Source organism: Mastomys coucha, unplaced genomic scaffold (assembly GCF_008632895.1).
Source record: "Mastomys coucha isolate ucsf_1 unplaced genomic scaffold, UCSF_Mcou_1 pScaffold23, whole genome shotgun sequence".
In the NCBI taxonomy this organism is placed as follows: Eukaryota; Metazoa; Chordata; class Mammalia; order Rodentia; family Muridae; genus Mastomys; species Mastomys coucha.
The window spans coordinates 82,766,757-82,784,605 of NW_022196906.1; the positions used below are offsets into that span (position 1 = coordinate 82,766,757).

At 43.7% G+C, this 17,849-nt stretch overlaps 1 protein-coding gene across 1 annotated transcript in view; it reads left to right on the forward strand.

Moving 5' to 3' along the window:
* Nt5e (5'-nucleotidase ecto) overlaps positions 1-17,849 on the forward strand; it is a 51,197-nt gene that overhangs the window by 14,941 nt on the left and 18,407 nt on the right. Inside the window, exons 2-3 of the mRNA XM_031344186.1 lie at positions 11,100-11,322; positions 14,120-14,308. Coding sequence (XP_031200046.1) covers positions 11,100-11,322; positions 14,120-14,308 — 412 coding nt within the window. The remainder of the gene's footprint in view (positions 1-11,099; positions 11,323-14,119; positions 14,309-17,849) is intronic.

Consider the following 17,849-nt stretch of genomic DNA (forward strand, 5'->3'; position numbering starts at 1 on the left):
CCCCGCCCCAGGATCATCTGCAGCCCTGCAGAAACCAGCACCTGGGAGGTAGAAGCAGGAAGATCAGCAAGTTCAGCGTCATCCTTGGCTACTTAGCATGTGGGAGGCCAATCTATACTGCATAAGACTGCCAAAAAAATCCAGGGAAAAACAAAACAAAGCAAAATCTCCATCCAGCAGTCAGGGCAAAATGACCACCATTCAATAAAGCTGCCCCAAGAGCTCCTGGGAACAGACCATTGTGATTAAACCACCTCAGAGTTCTTCAGCTATGTAGTGACTAGGGAAGTTTTTACCTTTGGGGGCTATGTGGCTCCCCTTCCTTTTGCTGCTCTGTTTCCATTATTTTGTGGCTGTGACGCTCATTCCCCAAAGGCTTTCAAAGCAGAATTCTGCTTGGTAGCTGGGGCCTGGGACTGTTTCTCCCAAATGAGAACCCCTCAGGCAACTGAACCAGTAACTGCAGGCTTAGAGTTTGCTTGTTTGAGACAAAGCTTTACTATGTAGCCCTGGCTGACCTTGAACTTGCTATGTAGACCAACCTGGCCTCAAACTCATACAGTCTTGCTTGTTTCTGCCTCCCAAGTGTTGGGAACAAAGGAATGCACCACCATGCCCGGCCTTGGAGTGAATGCATTTATTCTCTTTCTTTTTCCTTTCCCCCCACCAGCTGTTTATTTGATTCCTCCCTCACTCCTAGATGCTCCGTGATTACTTCCTCGCTGTTAGACACATTTCACAGGCTGTTGGGACAAATCCGTGCACATGGTTATTGAATAACAGGGAGAGAGATTGTTTTGATCCATCGGCTGCAACTGGAGGAATCAGAAAATAAAAGTTTTTGCTAAACTATTTCAGAGAGTGGAGGATCCTTTAGTGGACCATCAGTGGCCACTGACCTCTGTGTCTCTTTCCTCAGACTTCAGACAGCATGGAGCTCAGGCAATGTTCCTTGAGGAGCACTCTCAGTACCTCCTTCACCCACCCATTTATTCAGCCCAAACTAGAGGGTTTGTATATGAGTGATGGTTGTATATGAGCCACTGGCACATTGCCTCAGAGCCAGTATAGGCAGCATCTGAGAGTTGCTACCAAATGTGGGTCAGAGAGAAAAGTCAGAAGGATTCTGCTCTTATTTAAAATTATGCCTCTAGCACTCATTGCTGGGTAAAAGTACATTCTGTTATTCATAAATAGATTCCATGCTCATAATTACTATCTTCGTGAAGCAATGAAAAATGACATATCTGGTTGGCTGACAGCTGTTCCCTTCATTGCTGGGTTAAGGGAGATTCTGAGGCTTGTTCTAAACTCATCAGAAAAGATCCACCCAGTCAGTTAATTGGCATCTGCCATAAACAAGGAAAGGGGTGTGGCGCACTATATTAGCTGGTATTTGTTTATATGTCAACTTGTGTGGGTTTGAGCTACTTTCCTTCTGTTTCATCGGTATCCAAAAGTTAATAATTTACTGTTTGGGATTCTTTCAACATATACTATATTGGAAATAAATAAGTGAATTCGGATGTGGTAACTTCATGATTATCTATAGTTTTTTTCGGCTTTTCCTCAGAGGGAAAGTAGCCACAGCCTGCAACAGAATGCATGTGAATTCCAAGTCAAACTTTAAGCACAAGTTTTTCATCTCCCCTAATAACAGGGTACTTTTAATAGCTCAAGCGAAACCTTGGCATCAGAAGCCTTAAAATAGCTTCATTCCTCTGTTGGTAACTTACACAATATTCTGAGCCTTACCTACAATCAACAGAAGCTTTCTCAAAGGCCGAAGGATTTTTGTAAGTCACCCATAGCCTATGAAGATAATACCTACCCACAGAAAACAAGAGAAACATTGCAGTGTTCCTCAGGATCCATTTTGTGGCCATGGGAGCCTAAGTCACAGAGGAACTGAGTCTTCCTCTGTTCCCAACATTTTCATTTGGTTTTGGTTTTTAGTGGCAAGCAGTTTGAGGTGTAGAATGTCAAACATCCCAGGTGTCCTGGTCAGTGTCCTATTGCTGAGAAGTGACACCATGACCATGGCGACTCTTCATAAAGAAACACATTGAATTGTGACTTTCTTAACAGTTTCAGAGGTTTAGTCCTTTATCATGAGGGGAGCATGGTGACATGTAGGCAGACACAGGGTTGGAGAAGGAGCTAAGAGTTCTACACCCAGATCCATAGGCTGCAGGAACAAGAGAGAGCCACTGGTCCTGGCTTGGTTCTTGAAACCTCAAAGCCCACCCCTTCCCAGTGACACACTTCCTCCAACAAGGCCACACCTCCTAGCCCCTCTTAAGCAGTACCACTTGCGAATAACCAAGCATTCAAGTATATCAACCCATGGGGGCTATTCCTATTCAAACCACCACACAGGCTAGATAGAAAACATCCGAAGCCTTTCTGTAAGACCATCATTCTTTTCTTTTTAGGTGTTTTCCTCAAAAGAAAGTGGGGGAGGGGAGGACCCAGGACTGAACCAGTTGCTGACATCACAAGCCTATGATTTTAATATCGGAGTGCAGAAGGTTAATTTGCCAAGCTCATCTCTCTTATTTGGTGAATGTACAAGATTGTCATAGGGTTCCGATTGATTAATGAATAGGATGAGCAAATAAGCAAAGTTCAATCTGTACAGAAGCCTGTAGACTGTTTGACTAGAGCACTGTGATTAGGGGGTGATGAAATGCTGTGGATTAAAAGAGCCAAGGTCATCTTGGGCTATCTTTAGCCTCTTTTAATAGCAACTTACTACCAACCTCTATATTTGACCTCACTTCCTTTTGACTACTAGATATAAGTCCTGGAAGCTATCTGTCTATAAATCTGTTCACTGTCTTACAAAGCAAAAAGGGAATGTGGTTCCATCACGGCAGGTCTTTGCCTAAGATGATGGTTAAACAGTGAGTGGCAATGTCACAGTGTTAATGTGAAGTCTCGCTGTGTCCATCTGAAGTTACAACTCTGTTTTAAAGAATATGAGAAAATAGTTTATTTTGAGCAAATAATACGTGTGACCAAGGCCTTGGGAACACATATTCAAGTTAACCTGAGTGGCATGTCCCGTATGGAAGAGACTTTGTGACATTTTATAGTCATAGAACAATTTTTTTTAATTTATCTATTTATTATATATAAGTACACTGTAGCTGTCTTCAGACACTCCAGAAGAGGGCATCCGATTCCATTACAGATGGTTGTGAGTCACCATGTGGTTGCTGGGATTTGTACTCAGGACCTCTGGAAAAGCTGTCAGTGCTCTTAGCCACTGAGCCATCTCTCCAGCCCATCATGGAACAAATTAAAGTCATAAATCAGTGAGCTTACAAAATATATGAAAAGCAGTCCTTAGGAAGTTGGCTATAGTGGATTAGGAAAAATCTCTCCTGCAGGATTAGGAATTAATGTTGGAGCTCAGTTAGTAGAGTATTTCTCTAACTAAAGGAAGTCCTTAGTTATATCCCCAGACCCACATAAACTGGCCATGACCTGTAATCCAGCTTCTTCAGAGATTGAGGCAGAAAGGATCAGAAGTTCAAAGACATTCTCAGCTGTGAAGCAACTTCAAGGTCAGCATGTGGTACAAGAGACCCTGTCTCAAAAGAGAAAAATACTATATTATCAGGATTAGAAATGTCAAATTTAACAAGATGATAAATTCCAGGAGTTTTTATCAAGAGGATGTGAGGTCAGATATAGAGGTTCGCAGTCAGGAACTATTAAAAGACTAAAGATAGCTTAAGATGACCTTGGCTCTTGATCCACAACATTCCATCACCCCATAATCACAATGTTCTACTCAGCCAAGGTCAAACAGTCAATGGGTCCTTCAGTGTAGATGGGGCTTCAGAGAGCTTCAGTTTGTAATGATAACTTCCAGAAAGGACCAAAAAAGGCAAAGGAAAGGACCATCACAGGGGAATATAAAAATCATGAATTTCACCAATGGTAAAGCCGAAGTATTTGGAGAAAAAAAACTGTAGCTATATACAGATAATCTTATTAATATTCCCAACCACTAGAGTCTGACAACTATTATAAGGCAGTTGTGTTGTGTGAGGTAATTTAAATAGCCTAAGGATAATTCAAAACTCATGGGAACATGTGTATAACCCATAGGCAAATACCATGCCATTTTCTACCATGAGGGATTGTGATCTGTCAAGGGACCTGGAAACATTTCCCCATGTACACTGAGGGGTGGCTGTCTCCTCCTTTATGTCACTCCATCACTTATTGCTCCGTGTTCTTCTCACAGGCAGCTCTTTCCCAAGGTCTGTTGGTAATACAAATGATAATGAAGAGCAAGCAAGATCCACCCACTTAACCGGCTCCTGTAGTGCCTGTGGCTGCAAGCCAGCAGTGTGGGGAATTTGGTGAGAAGTGTGTTCCGCCTGAAGAGCTGATACATTATGAAATCCTCCTAACCGTAAAAGGAGTAAGGCAGTAGGAGAAGTCCCAGGCAGGGAAAGGGAAATATAAAATATTTACAGAGGGAGGGGAACAGTGAACTGTCAGAGGAGAAAAAAATGAGCACTTTGTGAATGGTCCTCCTGGCCATCTACTCCCCCAGCAGTGCATCCTGCTGTGATCCAAGGTTCTGCTGTCAAAGAAACTGACCACTCAGAGGGCAGGGGAGAGACCTGCTGGGGCTCGCAGAGGGCGCCATCTCCATCAGACTGGGGTTCTCAAAGCATCCCTCCTGGGAGCATCGTTATTTATATAAAGCAGTAAAGGACAGCAGGCAACAGCAGGGTTCTTCTGCTGGATCTGTGTGTATGACTGTTGTCATTCATCTGTCACCAGACACAAGTGTCACCAGTCACTGGATAGCATCTCAGCTTTTGTTCATCTGTAAAGTCAGTAGCGATAGTAGCCTAGCCAGCACCTCGTTTTGTTTGTTTGTTTGTTTTTTAAGAAAGATCTACTTATTTTATGTAAATATACTGTAGCTGTTTTCAGACATACCAGAAGAGGGCATTAGATCCCATGACAGATGGTTGGAGCCACCATGTAGGAGTTGAACTCAGCACCTCTGGAAGTACTCTTAACCCCTGAGCCATCTCTCCAGCCAACCATCTCTGGTTGGTTGTTTTTAAGTTCCCGTGTTTTCTTCCTTTCCTCATTACAGCATGCAGGAAGTGCATAACAAACGCTGGCATGTTTTAGTTACCGCTTTTATTTGATTCATTCAGAGGATGCTATGATTTCCACATCCCTGGTCATGAGTGGCAGAAGCACCCGTGCTTCCTTTCAGAGTACGGTACATGGGGGTGCAGGGAGACGGTGCCAGAAGGGAGGCTGAAAGAGATGAGACCAGTGCACAAAGAAAGCTTTGTGGAGCCTGCCAAGGATATGGGTGGGATCCTAAACGGCTCATGTGCCTCTGTGTGTCCTTCAAGTGGGGAGTGGTACCATCTAACCTGTAGTTCAGAAGGTTTGCTCTGGCAGCAGTACAAAGGATGGTTTAGGGAAGAGAATGACGATGGCCAAAAGCCTGGTTAGAAAGCCACTGTCCAATCCAGAGAGGCCAAGACTGCAGCAAAACCATAGTACTGGGAGAGGGGGAAATCGGGGTCCCTTTTGTAGGATCTTAGATAAATGAATTTTTTGGTTTGTTTTTATTTTCGAGACAGGGTTTCTTTGTGTAGCCTTGGCTCTCTAGAAACAAGGCTGGTCTGGAGCTCACAGAGATCAGCCTGCCTCTGCTTCCCATGTGCTGGTAGGATTAAAGGCATGTGCTACCACCTCCCAGTGATAAATGCATTTTCAGACAGACTCAGGAGGAAACATTTGAGAGGACAAAACCAACAAGATAACAAGAGCTCAATGGCTGCTGGAAGGTGGGGGCTGGATAAGAGGAAAGGAATCAGGCATCTGAATCAGATGGGCTCAGCAGTGGAAGCCAGTGAGGCGGCTGCATGGGGCAGTAAAGGGGCCAGGTAGGTGGATATTGTCTGCAGAGATCAAATGTCTGATGTCATGGCAACTGGGTTTAGGATTTTGACTGATGTCCAAAAACTGGAGATGCATAGAGGAGGAAAGGGATCTAGGGAGATGACCTTGGCACAAACCCTTGCTCTGCAAATATGAGGACTAGTCAGGACGGCTGCATGTACATGTTTCCTCTCTATTGGGACCAGAGATAGGAAGATGCTGAAAATACTGATACTAGGTCAACCAACCTAGCCAAAAACAGAGAGACCTCCTCTCATGCCAATAAGCTGGAGAACCAGAGAGGAAGGTGCTCTGGCCTCCCTATGCATGTGCACAGGCACACATCTCCACAGTCACCTACAAGAGCCACATCCCCGCATCCCACCCACACACATCCTCATCAACACAGCAGAGTGGAAAGAGGGAAAGGGGAAAGAAAGAAGAGAAGGAGGTGGGGGAGGGCAGAAGTTACACTTTCTGAGTTAGAAGTCAGAAAGGCAGCAGGCTTAGCAATGATGCTCTGTAGGCAACTGTGCAGAGAGAGTGGCTTCTGGGGTGTCTAATTATATGCCTCATTAAGGGGCAACTATCCCTCTCATATTTTAGACGTGTTTCCAGGTATATCATGTTTCTAGAAGTTAGGACTGTCTGAGGGCTTTTTTCAGTCCAGGTAATTGGCAGGGCCATTTTTTTTTTTTTTTTTGATTGATTTAAGAAAAGAAACAGTAGAAAATCTCTATGATGCTAGAGCCTTTTGGGTAGTTTGGGATGTCACGCATCTTAGCCAGGGTCAAAGGTACAACTCAAATTCCATTCTTCTAACTAAACATCATGTAATAAATAGTACAGATTCAAAAGCAGATGGAAAGAAAAGAACCTAGACCTGGATATGGCGGTGCCACCTTTAGTCCTAATAAAGAGGAGGCCAAAAAACCAGTTGGATCTGTGTTCAAGGCTAGCCTAGTCTGCATAGAGACTTCCAGGCCAGCTAGAGGTGCATAGTAAGACCCTATTACAAAAATAAATGAATAAATAAATGAATGAAACTACTACAATCGTTGTGCTGGTTTATATTTACCAATTTAACACAAACTGGAATCACCTGGGAAGGGGCTCCTCCGCTGAGGCTGGACTGTGTGCACTCATGTGGGGCATTTTCTTGACTGGTGATTGATGTGAGAGAGCCCAGCCCACTGTATGTGGTGTCACCCATGGGCAGGTGGGCCTGGGTGACATAAGACGAGCAAGGCAGTAAACGGCACTCCTGCGTGGCCTCTGCGCCAGATTTCGGTCTTGAGTTTCTCTCCTGACTTTGCTCAATAATACATTGTCAACTAGAAGAAGAACTAAATCCTTTTCTCTCCATGTTGTGCTGTGGTCATTGTGTTTATTACAATTTAAAAAAAAAAAGGAAAACCAAAGTAAAGCAGAACAGCAACCATGCTTCTACCAAGAAAACAGCCTTCCCAGAGCCCAGAACACTGCCATCTCCCTTCCACAAATTGTGACAATGTGTCCTTCCTTTCACGTGGTATTTCAGATTCTAAGGGATGGGGTAATTTGTCATACTTCCCTGTCCTCAAAGTTAGTGTGACCAGGCACCCATGTGGTAGCTTTCTCAACAGCTGAAACAGCTGACCAGCTAGTTGCCCTGTGAGGGGAGAAGGCGACAGGAGGATGCCAGTGCTTCTGGCTGGATTGACGGAGATTGTCCTTCTCAGTAGAACAATGTCCCCAGAACCACCATTTTGAGGAAAGGAAGACTTTGAATCTGACACTTGAGGCCACAGGCCCAGATGACAAGTCTCAGAGATAGTTTTTTTGGGTCTGGAAAGCTGGTGTTCTATTGAAACACTGCGGGAAAATAGGCACATGACAACTGACACACAGACCAAGAGAACCCAACAGAGGTTTGAAGTTTGGAGCTGAAGGTGCCGGTGACTAAAGGTATTTGATCCTCTATCAAGAGCACTGGTGTGCATGAAATAGGGCTGTTCTCCCCAAGGGATACAAAGTCAAGATAGATAGTCACAATCACTACTCAAGTCAGGGTGGAAGGGAACAAGATATTGAAGAAGCAACAAACGAAAACTTGAACGTTCACCACTCCCTAAGGATAGAACAACACTGATGAGTTGGCCAGTCTTCCATGGAAAACTGTGGAGCCGTGTGTTGTTGTTGTACATGTCTGTTCCCAGAATTCTGGAGCAAATGCAAGATTCAATTTGAGGCCATCCTGAGCTATACAGTGAGACTCTGTCTCAAAAGACTCCAAAACAACCAACCACATTTTTAAAAAAAATTTAGTGAATGTAGAAACATTCACCAAAACCAAAACTCTATGCTTAAGATTATTATATAACAAAAGGTATTTATTTTACCATAGGAAGAAAACTTGATGTTTTAAGACTAGAAGAAAGAAAAACAAATGTCTGAGACTGAGAGAACCTTTAGACCTGGATCAGCTTTAGAGAAGTTAACTAGCTAAGAGGAGATGACTGGATAGAGCATGGGGGAGGGGGGTGCAAGTTAAGCAATTATGAACTTGCCAGGAGAGACAGTGGGACTGTCAATAGCCGCATGCTTCCTGGAGGTTCATACACAGGTGCTCAGTGAGTGCCACGTGAGGGAACAACATGGTGAACAGGACAAAAAGACCAACGTAGCTTGGAAACACTCAGTTTAGCCAGGGGACAGACAACAATTGACCCCACAATATAGCCCTGGAATGTTCTGGTATCACATGACTGGTGGTCATGTCCAGTCAAGGTTTTCTAGGTTTGTGTCTTTTTGTTTGCTTGTTTGGTTGGTTGGTTGGTTGGTTGGGTTTTTTTGTTTTTGTTTTTTTTTTTTTCAAGACAGGGTTTCTCTGTATAGCCCTGGCTATCCTGGAACTCATTCTGTAGACCAGGCTGGCCTCGAACTCAGAAATCCGCCTGCCTCTGCCTCCCAAGTGCTGGGCTTAAAGGCATGCACCACCACTGCCAGGCGGTTTGTGTCTTCTTATTCAAACATTGTAATAAAGGAATGCAGGGGTTGCAAATTAGCAAGGACATCACATTCAGCTTTCTCCCTAAACGTTCACTTACAGGACAGTTTACCCTATTCAACATGTGTGTCAAACTAGCTCAGGCCAGATTGCCTCCCTAGCGCCATACCTGGAGTATGAGGACATAGCTGGAGACAATAACTGGAGTATGACTGAAATTGTTTGATGGATGTTCAGGGGAGAAGGAGCTTAACTCCATTGTCTGGAGAGAGTGGTACGTGCAGCTAAGGGAAGGCGGGGTCCTAGGTTGTCAAGTGCACTGTTTGGAGGGTGGTGTGTGCATATAGTATGTGCAGTAGCAGGCTGCCAAGTGCGGTGTTAGAAGAGGGGTGTGTGCATTGCTCAAGCCAGGTTCACTACTAAACTATTTGTTGTGCTTACTTACCTGCCTCACTGGGAAGAGGGCGTGAGGTGGAAGAGAATGTACCATGGTGCTTGTTAGCTTCAACGACCAGGAGCCAATGCTTCTAGGCCTCTTCTCAAATAGGAAAAGTGAAACAGACTGAGGTTGTGCTGATAACCTTAGTGAATTTAGGTACGGGGGGGGGGGGGAATCAAATGGCCTTAGCAGCCAAACCAAGTGGGTGGCCTGCCCAGAGCTGGGATTATCCCGAAGGCCTGAGGAAGGCATAGACAGGGCTTTCTGAAGAAGAAGCTACTGTGACTCTGAGGGTGGGAATATCATACGCCATCCTTGCTCCCCACAAAGCCCTGTGCACAGAGTGAATCCAGAACCTGCTGCGGTCTCTCCACCTCACCAGAAAGTCCTTCCTTAGCATAAGCCGCTGGGGATGGGGCTGTCCGACAGCTTCCTTTTAGAGATTTTGCCTCTAAAGACAGAAAAGAATATCAGGACAAGGCCAGTGTAAAGTGTAGACTTTACAAGTGTAAGGCAGGGCTGTAGTAGATTAGTATATGAGGAAGAGAGTAAGCATGGGAGAGAACAGGTACTTAGAGGGAGGGTACACACCCTTGGGTGTGGGCTGCTCAAGATAGAGATGTCCTTTCATTGCAACATCCACACATACTGATTTTGGTGACTTCTGAAGCCACAACTCAAAAGGTAGCTAAGGAAACTTTTTCTTTTTTTGGTAAATGAGATCATAGGGTGGTTCTTATGTGCACTGACTAAGATTACAGCTGACACGGTAAAACTCGAGATCACAGGGGCTATAGGGAACATGAAGTTATCTTTACTGTAAACAAAGTTTTAGTTTTAGTTGGGAGAGTTCCAGAAAATACCTAGGAAAGGATAAAAGCAAGCCTTAAGCACACAGTTCGTTGCTATTTTAACATTCCTATTTCATAGCAAAAATGTTCCTATATAAAACACATATTGTCCTTCTGTCAGCAACCTTCACAGCCAATGTTGTTCATTGTGCTGAAATTCTCGATGCTCAGCTGGCAGAAGGCTTCCACCAGACTCCAAAGCAAGGGGCCTCTTTCTCTTTCCACATACCCGTAATGTTCCCATGCTTTCTATCCTGCTCAGGGTACAGGGGTGACCCAGGGCTGACCAGAGCAGGAAGCCATAGCCCACTCTAACAGAGACTTCTGTCAGACCTGATTCGCCTGGACAAACTGGGGAAGTCCTTGAGTAGAGTAGTTGTGAGAACTCAAGACATGACTCAAGGGAAGCAATGAAAGGGGGGTTCTGGGAGTATCTGCATTCTACTAAGGTCCTGGTGGGTTGAAAGATTGGATCTAACCTGTGGGCTAACTCCAGAAAACAATGGGAACGAACTGGGTAGGGCCTGGTAAAGGTGGTCTGTGAGCTGACTGGCTGGAGGGGGGTGGGACAGGGGTTCCCACTCACAATGTGTGCTTCGGGTATTGCAAAATTCACACATTCACAGCAGCTTCCCTGGATGAGGATCCCAGGGCAATAATGCTGTACCTACCTGTGATCTAAGTGTCTCTGGCTCAGCCCGAGGGCCCCCTTTGGAGGTAAGGAGAACACCAGAACATGTATGTGGTGAGGTCTCATAGAGCCCAGTCCATTTGGGGGGGGGGGGGCCACTGGACTAACATGATATACTTTAAAATATGCTTTTATTGGAAAATTCAGGATACTTAATTCTTTTTTTTTTTTCTTTTCCATTTTACTTAGGCACTGGGAAATCATGAATTTGATAATGGTGTGGAAGGACTGATTGATCCCCTCCTCAGAAATGTCAAATTTCCGATTTTGAGCGCAAACATTAAGGCACGGGGGCCACTAGCACCTCAGATATCTGGACTTTATTCGCCATCTAAAGTTCTCTCTGTTGGTGGTGAGGTTGTGGGGATTGTTGGATATACTTCAAAGGAAACCCCTTTCCTCTCAAATCCAGGTATCTTCTACTTTCACAGTCCTTGTAGCTTGGGAATAGATGTGGGAAAGCAGAGCTTGGCCAACCATGTTCATATGATCTGTGGCAGATGAAGGATGGTGATTAGTAAACCAAGGTGGTAGATTGTGTGTCGTTCTCAGTTACCCTCTGAAGGGCATCACTGTCTCTGCTCGGTGAACTTCTTTGTTGACTAAACAGTGTCTCTGTTTAATTCTGTGTGTTCAAAATTGTGAGTGAAGCCTGGCACAAGCAGCGCCCATAGATCTCTGGTCCCCAGTAAAACAGTTTTCCTAGTTCTAGTGCTCAGAGCACGTACATATAAATAACATCAATTCCTAGCACATTTAATTTAAAATCCCCACCCCCACTGCGTACATGCGTGCATGCATGTATGCATTCTAAAACTCATCCCATGAGATCTGTACATGTGGTGTCCAGACCTGAGGCATTTCTCAGAACTGTTTTGTGGCTGGACAGGATCCAAAGGAGAGGATAGCAACATTCTTTCCACAACCTTCCTCCCCGTCCCCCCCACCCCCCGCCCCCGGGATGCTCTGTGCCTCACACTATTCTGGGTGCTAGAAAGCCAAGCAAGAAGTCTGTCTCTCCCTGTGCTCACATATTCAGTGAGCTGCCTAGCCAGCTGCTAGCTTCCCAGCGGCTCCTCTCAGCCTCCACAGCCACAGTGCTCTCATGCTGGCATTCATCTTCCATACGTTGCCTCTGTGAAGTTGGCGTGTAGTCAGGACTCAGTAGTTCCATCAGGGAAGTGGAGTCCTGAGCACGAACGGATGATGGCTGTGTATCCAGTAGTCTGCTGTTTGGAGAAACTCTCGATTTTTACATCGGGCTTTGCGGACCTCCCTTTTGAAACCTCTTTATGAGACTTTTGCATCTGGGACAATTTCGTTTTAGTGCCAGTTCTTAGAAACTAGCCTGAGAGCATCTAGGTCAACTGGAGGACAGCCTTGCAATAGAGTGCTGGGTGAGACTTCAGGATGGCATGTCTGTGGTCCCTTCGTGACCACTGAAGACCTAATGACTTGCTAAGTTTGGGAGGCCTGGCTCTTGTCTCAGCATAGGATTCCCAGGGGCTATGCCAGCCAGAGCCCGAGGCACTCATTACTAGCACTGGGTGGTAAACTGAGCTCCAAGAGGTATCTCCCCATCCTAGAGCCAGCAATGTTTAAATGAGGTCTCTATGTAATACAGTAATCAGGTCTACTCTAAGGCTGCCACACCCTGCCTACAAGTGAGCAGTTATACCCTACCATGATACAATTAGTTTCCAGGACCAGAAAGATGGCTCTGTGGGTAAGGAAGGGGACTTGCCACCTCACGTGATACCCAGAGTTCAATCCCTGGAACCCACATGGTAGGAGGAGAGATCTGAGATCCATATGTATGTCACAGCATACAAAAATCAAAATAAATAACTAATTAAATGTAAAAACCTCCTTTTGAAATTAGCTTTCTTTTTTTTTCATAAAACCACAAATCAAATGAGTAGTAGAATTGCCTTTTTTGTAGCTTCAAATAAATTTTTCTTTTTTTTTTAATTTTATTTTAAATTTTTTTTTTTTATTTTAGATATTTTCTTTATTTACATGCGAATTTCTCCATTCCCAGTTTCCCCTCCAAAAAACAAAGAAACAAACAAAAACAACAAAAACAAACCCCTGTTGCCTCCCCCTTCCCCATGCCTGCCACCCCGCCTTCTCCCACTTTCTGGCTTTCAAAGCCTACTTGTTGACATTTTAGGTCTGAAGACAGAATACCCCAAGTTTCCAAGTAAGGAAGTTGGCAGCAGTAGGCACCATGGTTTTGTACTCAGATATTTTTTTTCATGGTTAGTATGAAGGTCTAAATGTAAAAGGAAATGAAAACAAACCATACCTGAAGTCTCTTCATAGTATGAGGTTCAGTTTATGCAAATATATCGTCTATGGCCCAGTGAGATGGTTCAGCAGATGATGGTGCTTGCCACATAGCCTGATGTCCTGAGTTCTATCCCCAGGACTCACACAGTGGACAAAGAGAACCAACTCTTGAAAATTGTCCTCTGACCTCCATGCATGTATTGTAGCATGTATGTGCTAACAAAAATAAATGTTATTGTGATGGTTTGTATATGCTTGGCCCAGGGAGTAGCACTATTAGAAGGTGTGACCTTGTTGGAGTAGGTGTGTCACTGTGTGCATGGGCTTAAGACAGGTAACTAGGTAACCCTAGTTACCTGAAAGTCAGTATTCTGCTAGCAGCCTTCAGATGAAGATGTAGAACTCTCAGCTCTGCTTGCATCATGCATGCCTAGATGCTGCCATGTTCCCACCTTGATGATAATGGACTGAACCTCTGAACCTGTAAGCCAGCCCCAATTAAATGCTGTTCTTATAAGAGTTGTCATGGTCATGGTATCTGTTCACAGCAGTAAAACTCTAACTAAGATAGTTACACACACACACACACACACACACACACACACACACATACACATATATAGGTTATATATGTGTTTAATATATATGTATATATGTGTGTGTATGTGTATTGTATGTATGTATGTATAATTGGTATATACCATCTACAACCTTAACCCAATACAACATTAGGTGAATGCAACCAAGAACATTGACTTAAGTTTTTCTTGATTGCTCAGGCTTTTGTACCAGATGTATTCATACATTTTGCTGTTAGTAAGTGAAGAGCTTTTAAAAGAAATTATACCTAGTGTGTTAGTATATAAAGAGTACAATGAAATTCTTTTAATATCTATTTCATTAATTTTTTTCCTTAGGGACTAATTTAGTCTTTGAAGATGAAATCACTGCATTACAGCCTGAAGTAGATAAACTAAAAACTCTAAATGTGAATAAGATCATTGCCCTGGGGCACTCTGGTTTTGAGATGGACAAGCTCATTGCTCAGAAGGTGCGAGGTGTGGATGTCGTGGTAGGAGGACACTCCAACACCTTTCTCTACACAGGTAATTGTTTCAATACATTCTGCAAGCTAAGATGTTCATTCAGTGTGCAGCGTACAATGTGTTAGCTGTAATATGCAGTATACATATAATTTGCATTGGATGAGAACAAGTAATCTTACTGTGGAAGATGTTCCAAGAATTCATTCATGTCATGATTGAAAGTCAGTGCTACAAGCACAAAGCACACATAACGAAATGAAAACAGTGCTGATCTCCCGACAAAGGTCAGCCAATGGTAGAAGATGAATATATTTTAAAAGATGAATATATATATTTTAGATGTTTTCAGTGGTTCTTGGATCTGAATCCAGGCATGTCTGTATTTTAAACATCTATATCTCCAGCTTTTGGTTTTCTAAGACAGAGTTTCACTATCTAGGCCTGATTAGCCCCAGTCTTGTGATTCTCCTGCCTCTGCTTCTCAGGAGATTGGCAGGATTATAAGCATACACCTCTGTATCTGGTTTGGAAAGTATCATCGTCATCATCATCATCATCGTTGTCATCATCGTCTTCATCACTACTATTGTTATTTTCACAGAACGTCTTAGAATTCTTAAGTGCTGAATACATGTTATATTTGGAATCAGAACGTGAGATACAGTACAAATTATAGAAAGAAAAGAAACAGATATTGAGTCAAAAGTCCTCGTTCCTAACTCACTTGAATGACCTTGAACAGGCAAGTCACCTGACCTTCCAGGCACATTGGCTTTCTAATAAGGAGTCTATCACAGTTTTGAAGATTAAGAGTCTGGGAACAGTTGACTTCACTAGTTTGGCCTTGGGTGAACATCCCTCTGGCTCTTCATCACATCACAACATGGGAGAGAATCAAGAAGGAACATGGACAAGAAACCAGGTGTGTGTGGTGGCCCTCCTGTTACAACCACTCCCTCACACAGAACTAACTGTGGTCTCAAGAGAACTAATCTCTTCCGAGGGTGCTGGCTCCAGTGACCTCACCACCTCACCTTAGACACTCCTTGAAGGTTCCTCTGTCCTTCAGTGTCACCACAGTGGGGACTAATAAGCTGCTAGCACACGAACACAGAAGGGACAAGCCACATCCAAATCACTACAGTTTCAGGTGGGTCTTCATACTTGCCTGGTCTTATTACAATTCTACAGCAGCCCTGTGGATAGGACCTATTCAAACCCTGGGGGCTTTGTTGCTTAGAAGTCTACAACTCACAGCAGGAACCAGTTTGCACGCTCCTGCCACTTCATCCTTTATGTTGGCTGTGAGCCATAGTAAGCATGACATTTTACAAAAGGATCTAACAGGTATGTGTACAGACGTGTGCACTCTCAGAGATATGTGTAAAGTAAATCGAAAACTCCCAAAGCACCCAGGCTATCCTGCTTGTATGGTTGTTGTACGGTTTCTTTTCTTGTTATTTTGTTTCATCTTACCTTGAGACTCATGAATCTCATGTTGCTTGTTTCATTTTTATGGAGACAGAGTCTCACTTTGCTTTGTAGTCCTGGCTAGCAAGGAACATTATGTGTTGACTAGGCTAATCTTGACTGTAAAATCCCCCTTCTAATAGTATGACAAGAAGCACTAATGTCACAAGAATACCATGCCACATGTTGTTTTGAGATACACACACACACACACACACACACACACACACACACACACACACAACTTTAAATGAACAGTTCAGAGTGCCACCCCTTATGTGGATGATGCAATCATCCCTCCCTCCCCCCTTGTCACTTGGATGCATCTTTGTCTTCATCTGTGCCACTTTGTGGCATCATTTGGACACCCACAGGCTTCTGCACTGTGTGGCTACTGATTATGGTGCCCTGCTAGCCCAAGAAGCTGGCAGAGATGGAGATTAATCCTTTTGCTCTTACAACTATTGCCCCTGCCAGTGAAGTCCTGCAACGTGAGAGATATGAGGGTAAGCTGCAGCTTGCTTACCTTCAGCTTGCTTACCTTGCAGCTGCATCTGTAACTCCTGAATCCAGTCTCTTAAACACTGACCTGAGTCTAAATCATTTGTTTCACATTTTGTAATAGATTACCAGGATTAAACTTGTTCCCACAAAAATGTGTTTTGGCTCTCTTTTGAGGACTAAACTTAGCAATTAAAAGACATAATAGGAGATGAGGCCTACTTATGTGTTTAAACAAAATTTTGCCAGCCTTTTTACAAAAAAAAAAAAAAAAAAAAAAATTTCAGGCAGGCTGACAAGATGACTCAGCAGGTAAATCAGCAGATAAAGATGCTTGCTGTACTAGCATAGAGACCTGAGTTTGAACCCATATAACCGAGGAAGAAGAGAAACTGAAGCCCAAAAGTTGTCCTCTGACCTCATGTGTTCCACGGCATATCCTCATATCCTCATATTTATTCTCTCTCTCTCTCTCTCTCTCTCTCTCTCTCTCTCTCTCTCTCTCTCTCTCTCTCTGTCTGTCTCTCTGTCTCTGTCTCTGTCTCTCTCTCTCTCTCTCATACACATACACACACACATACACCACACACACACACACACATTGAAAAAACAAACAAAGCAATCTTTCACTAAACCATTTTATGAAATTACCAAGAAGCTAAAGTAAGTCTGTTTGTTAAACACTACTTGGTAAATGTAGCAAAAAGAACACCGCCTGTGGATCCTTTTGTGTTTTGAGTCCAGATCTCACTGTAGCCCATGCTGATCTGGAATTTACTCTGTAACCCAGGCTAGACTCAAATTCATAGCAGTCTTTCTATGTAAGCCTCCCAAGAGCTGGAAATATGGGCATGAGCCACCATGCCCAGCTGGAAATTTAAAGTTTAAGAAATGTCGCAGCATACGACATGCACACAGCCCAAAGGAAAATGTCCGAAAAGCACCTGAGTAGCACCCTGATATTTTCTGGTCTTTTATTTAACCTTCTGTGTGTGTTACTGCCCACTAAATTAGTTTCCTTCTTGTCTTGTTTGCTGTTTATTTGTAACCCACATTCTAAAAACCTCTGAGTTAAATGTAGCATGGCTAATAGTCCATGTGTTATCCCTCCAATGGAGGAACTCTGTCCAGGTTCCTTCCACTAACCCTGGCATGGCCTGATGTCACACTGAAGAGCAGAAGCCTCCCCAGTCAGGCTTGCCAAATGTCAGAGCTGCAGGAATGAAGCCCAAGAGACAAATGGTGTCTTTGGAGGCGTTACACTCCGGAGTCACAAAACAGTCCATGATAAAACGTAGCAAAGTAAGTTCAAGTTGCAGCCCGCAGCAGGCACGCCAAAGGGCTGCTCTGTCATTATGACCCTTGAAGAGACTCCTAGGGGGCTGCTTCCTGTCTGCCTATCAATAGCTGGACTGGACATTTGGTTCTTCTCTTGGATAAGTGCGGACATCAGTTTCTAATCTGCAGTTCAGTAAAGGGCTCAGTACTGGGAATGTGTGACCACTTCCTTTCTGACATACTGCTTCCTAGAAAGGCAAGCATGCATAGAAATTAACTATTTAACTATTTACTCTTCACGATTTTAGGAAGGGTTTTTTTTCTTTTTTTCTTTCTTTTTTTTTTTTTTTTT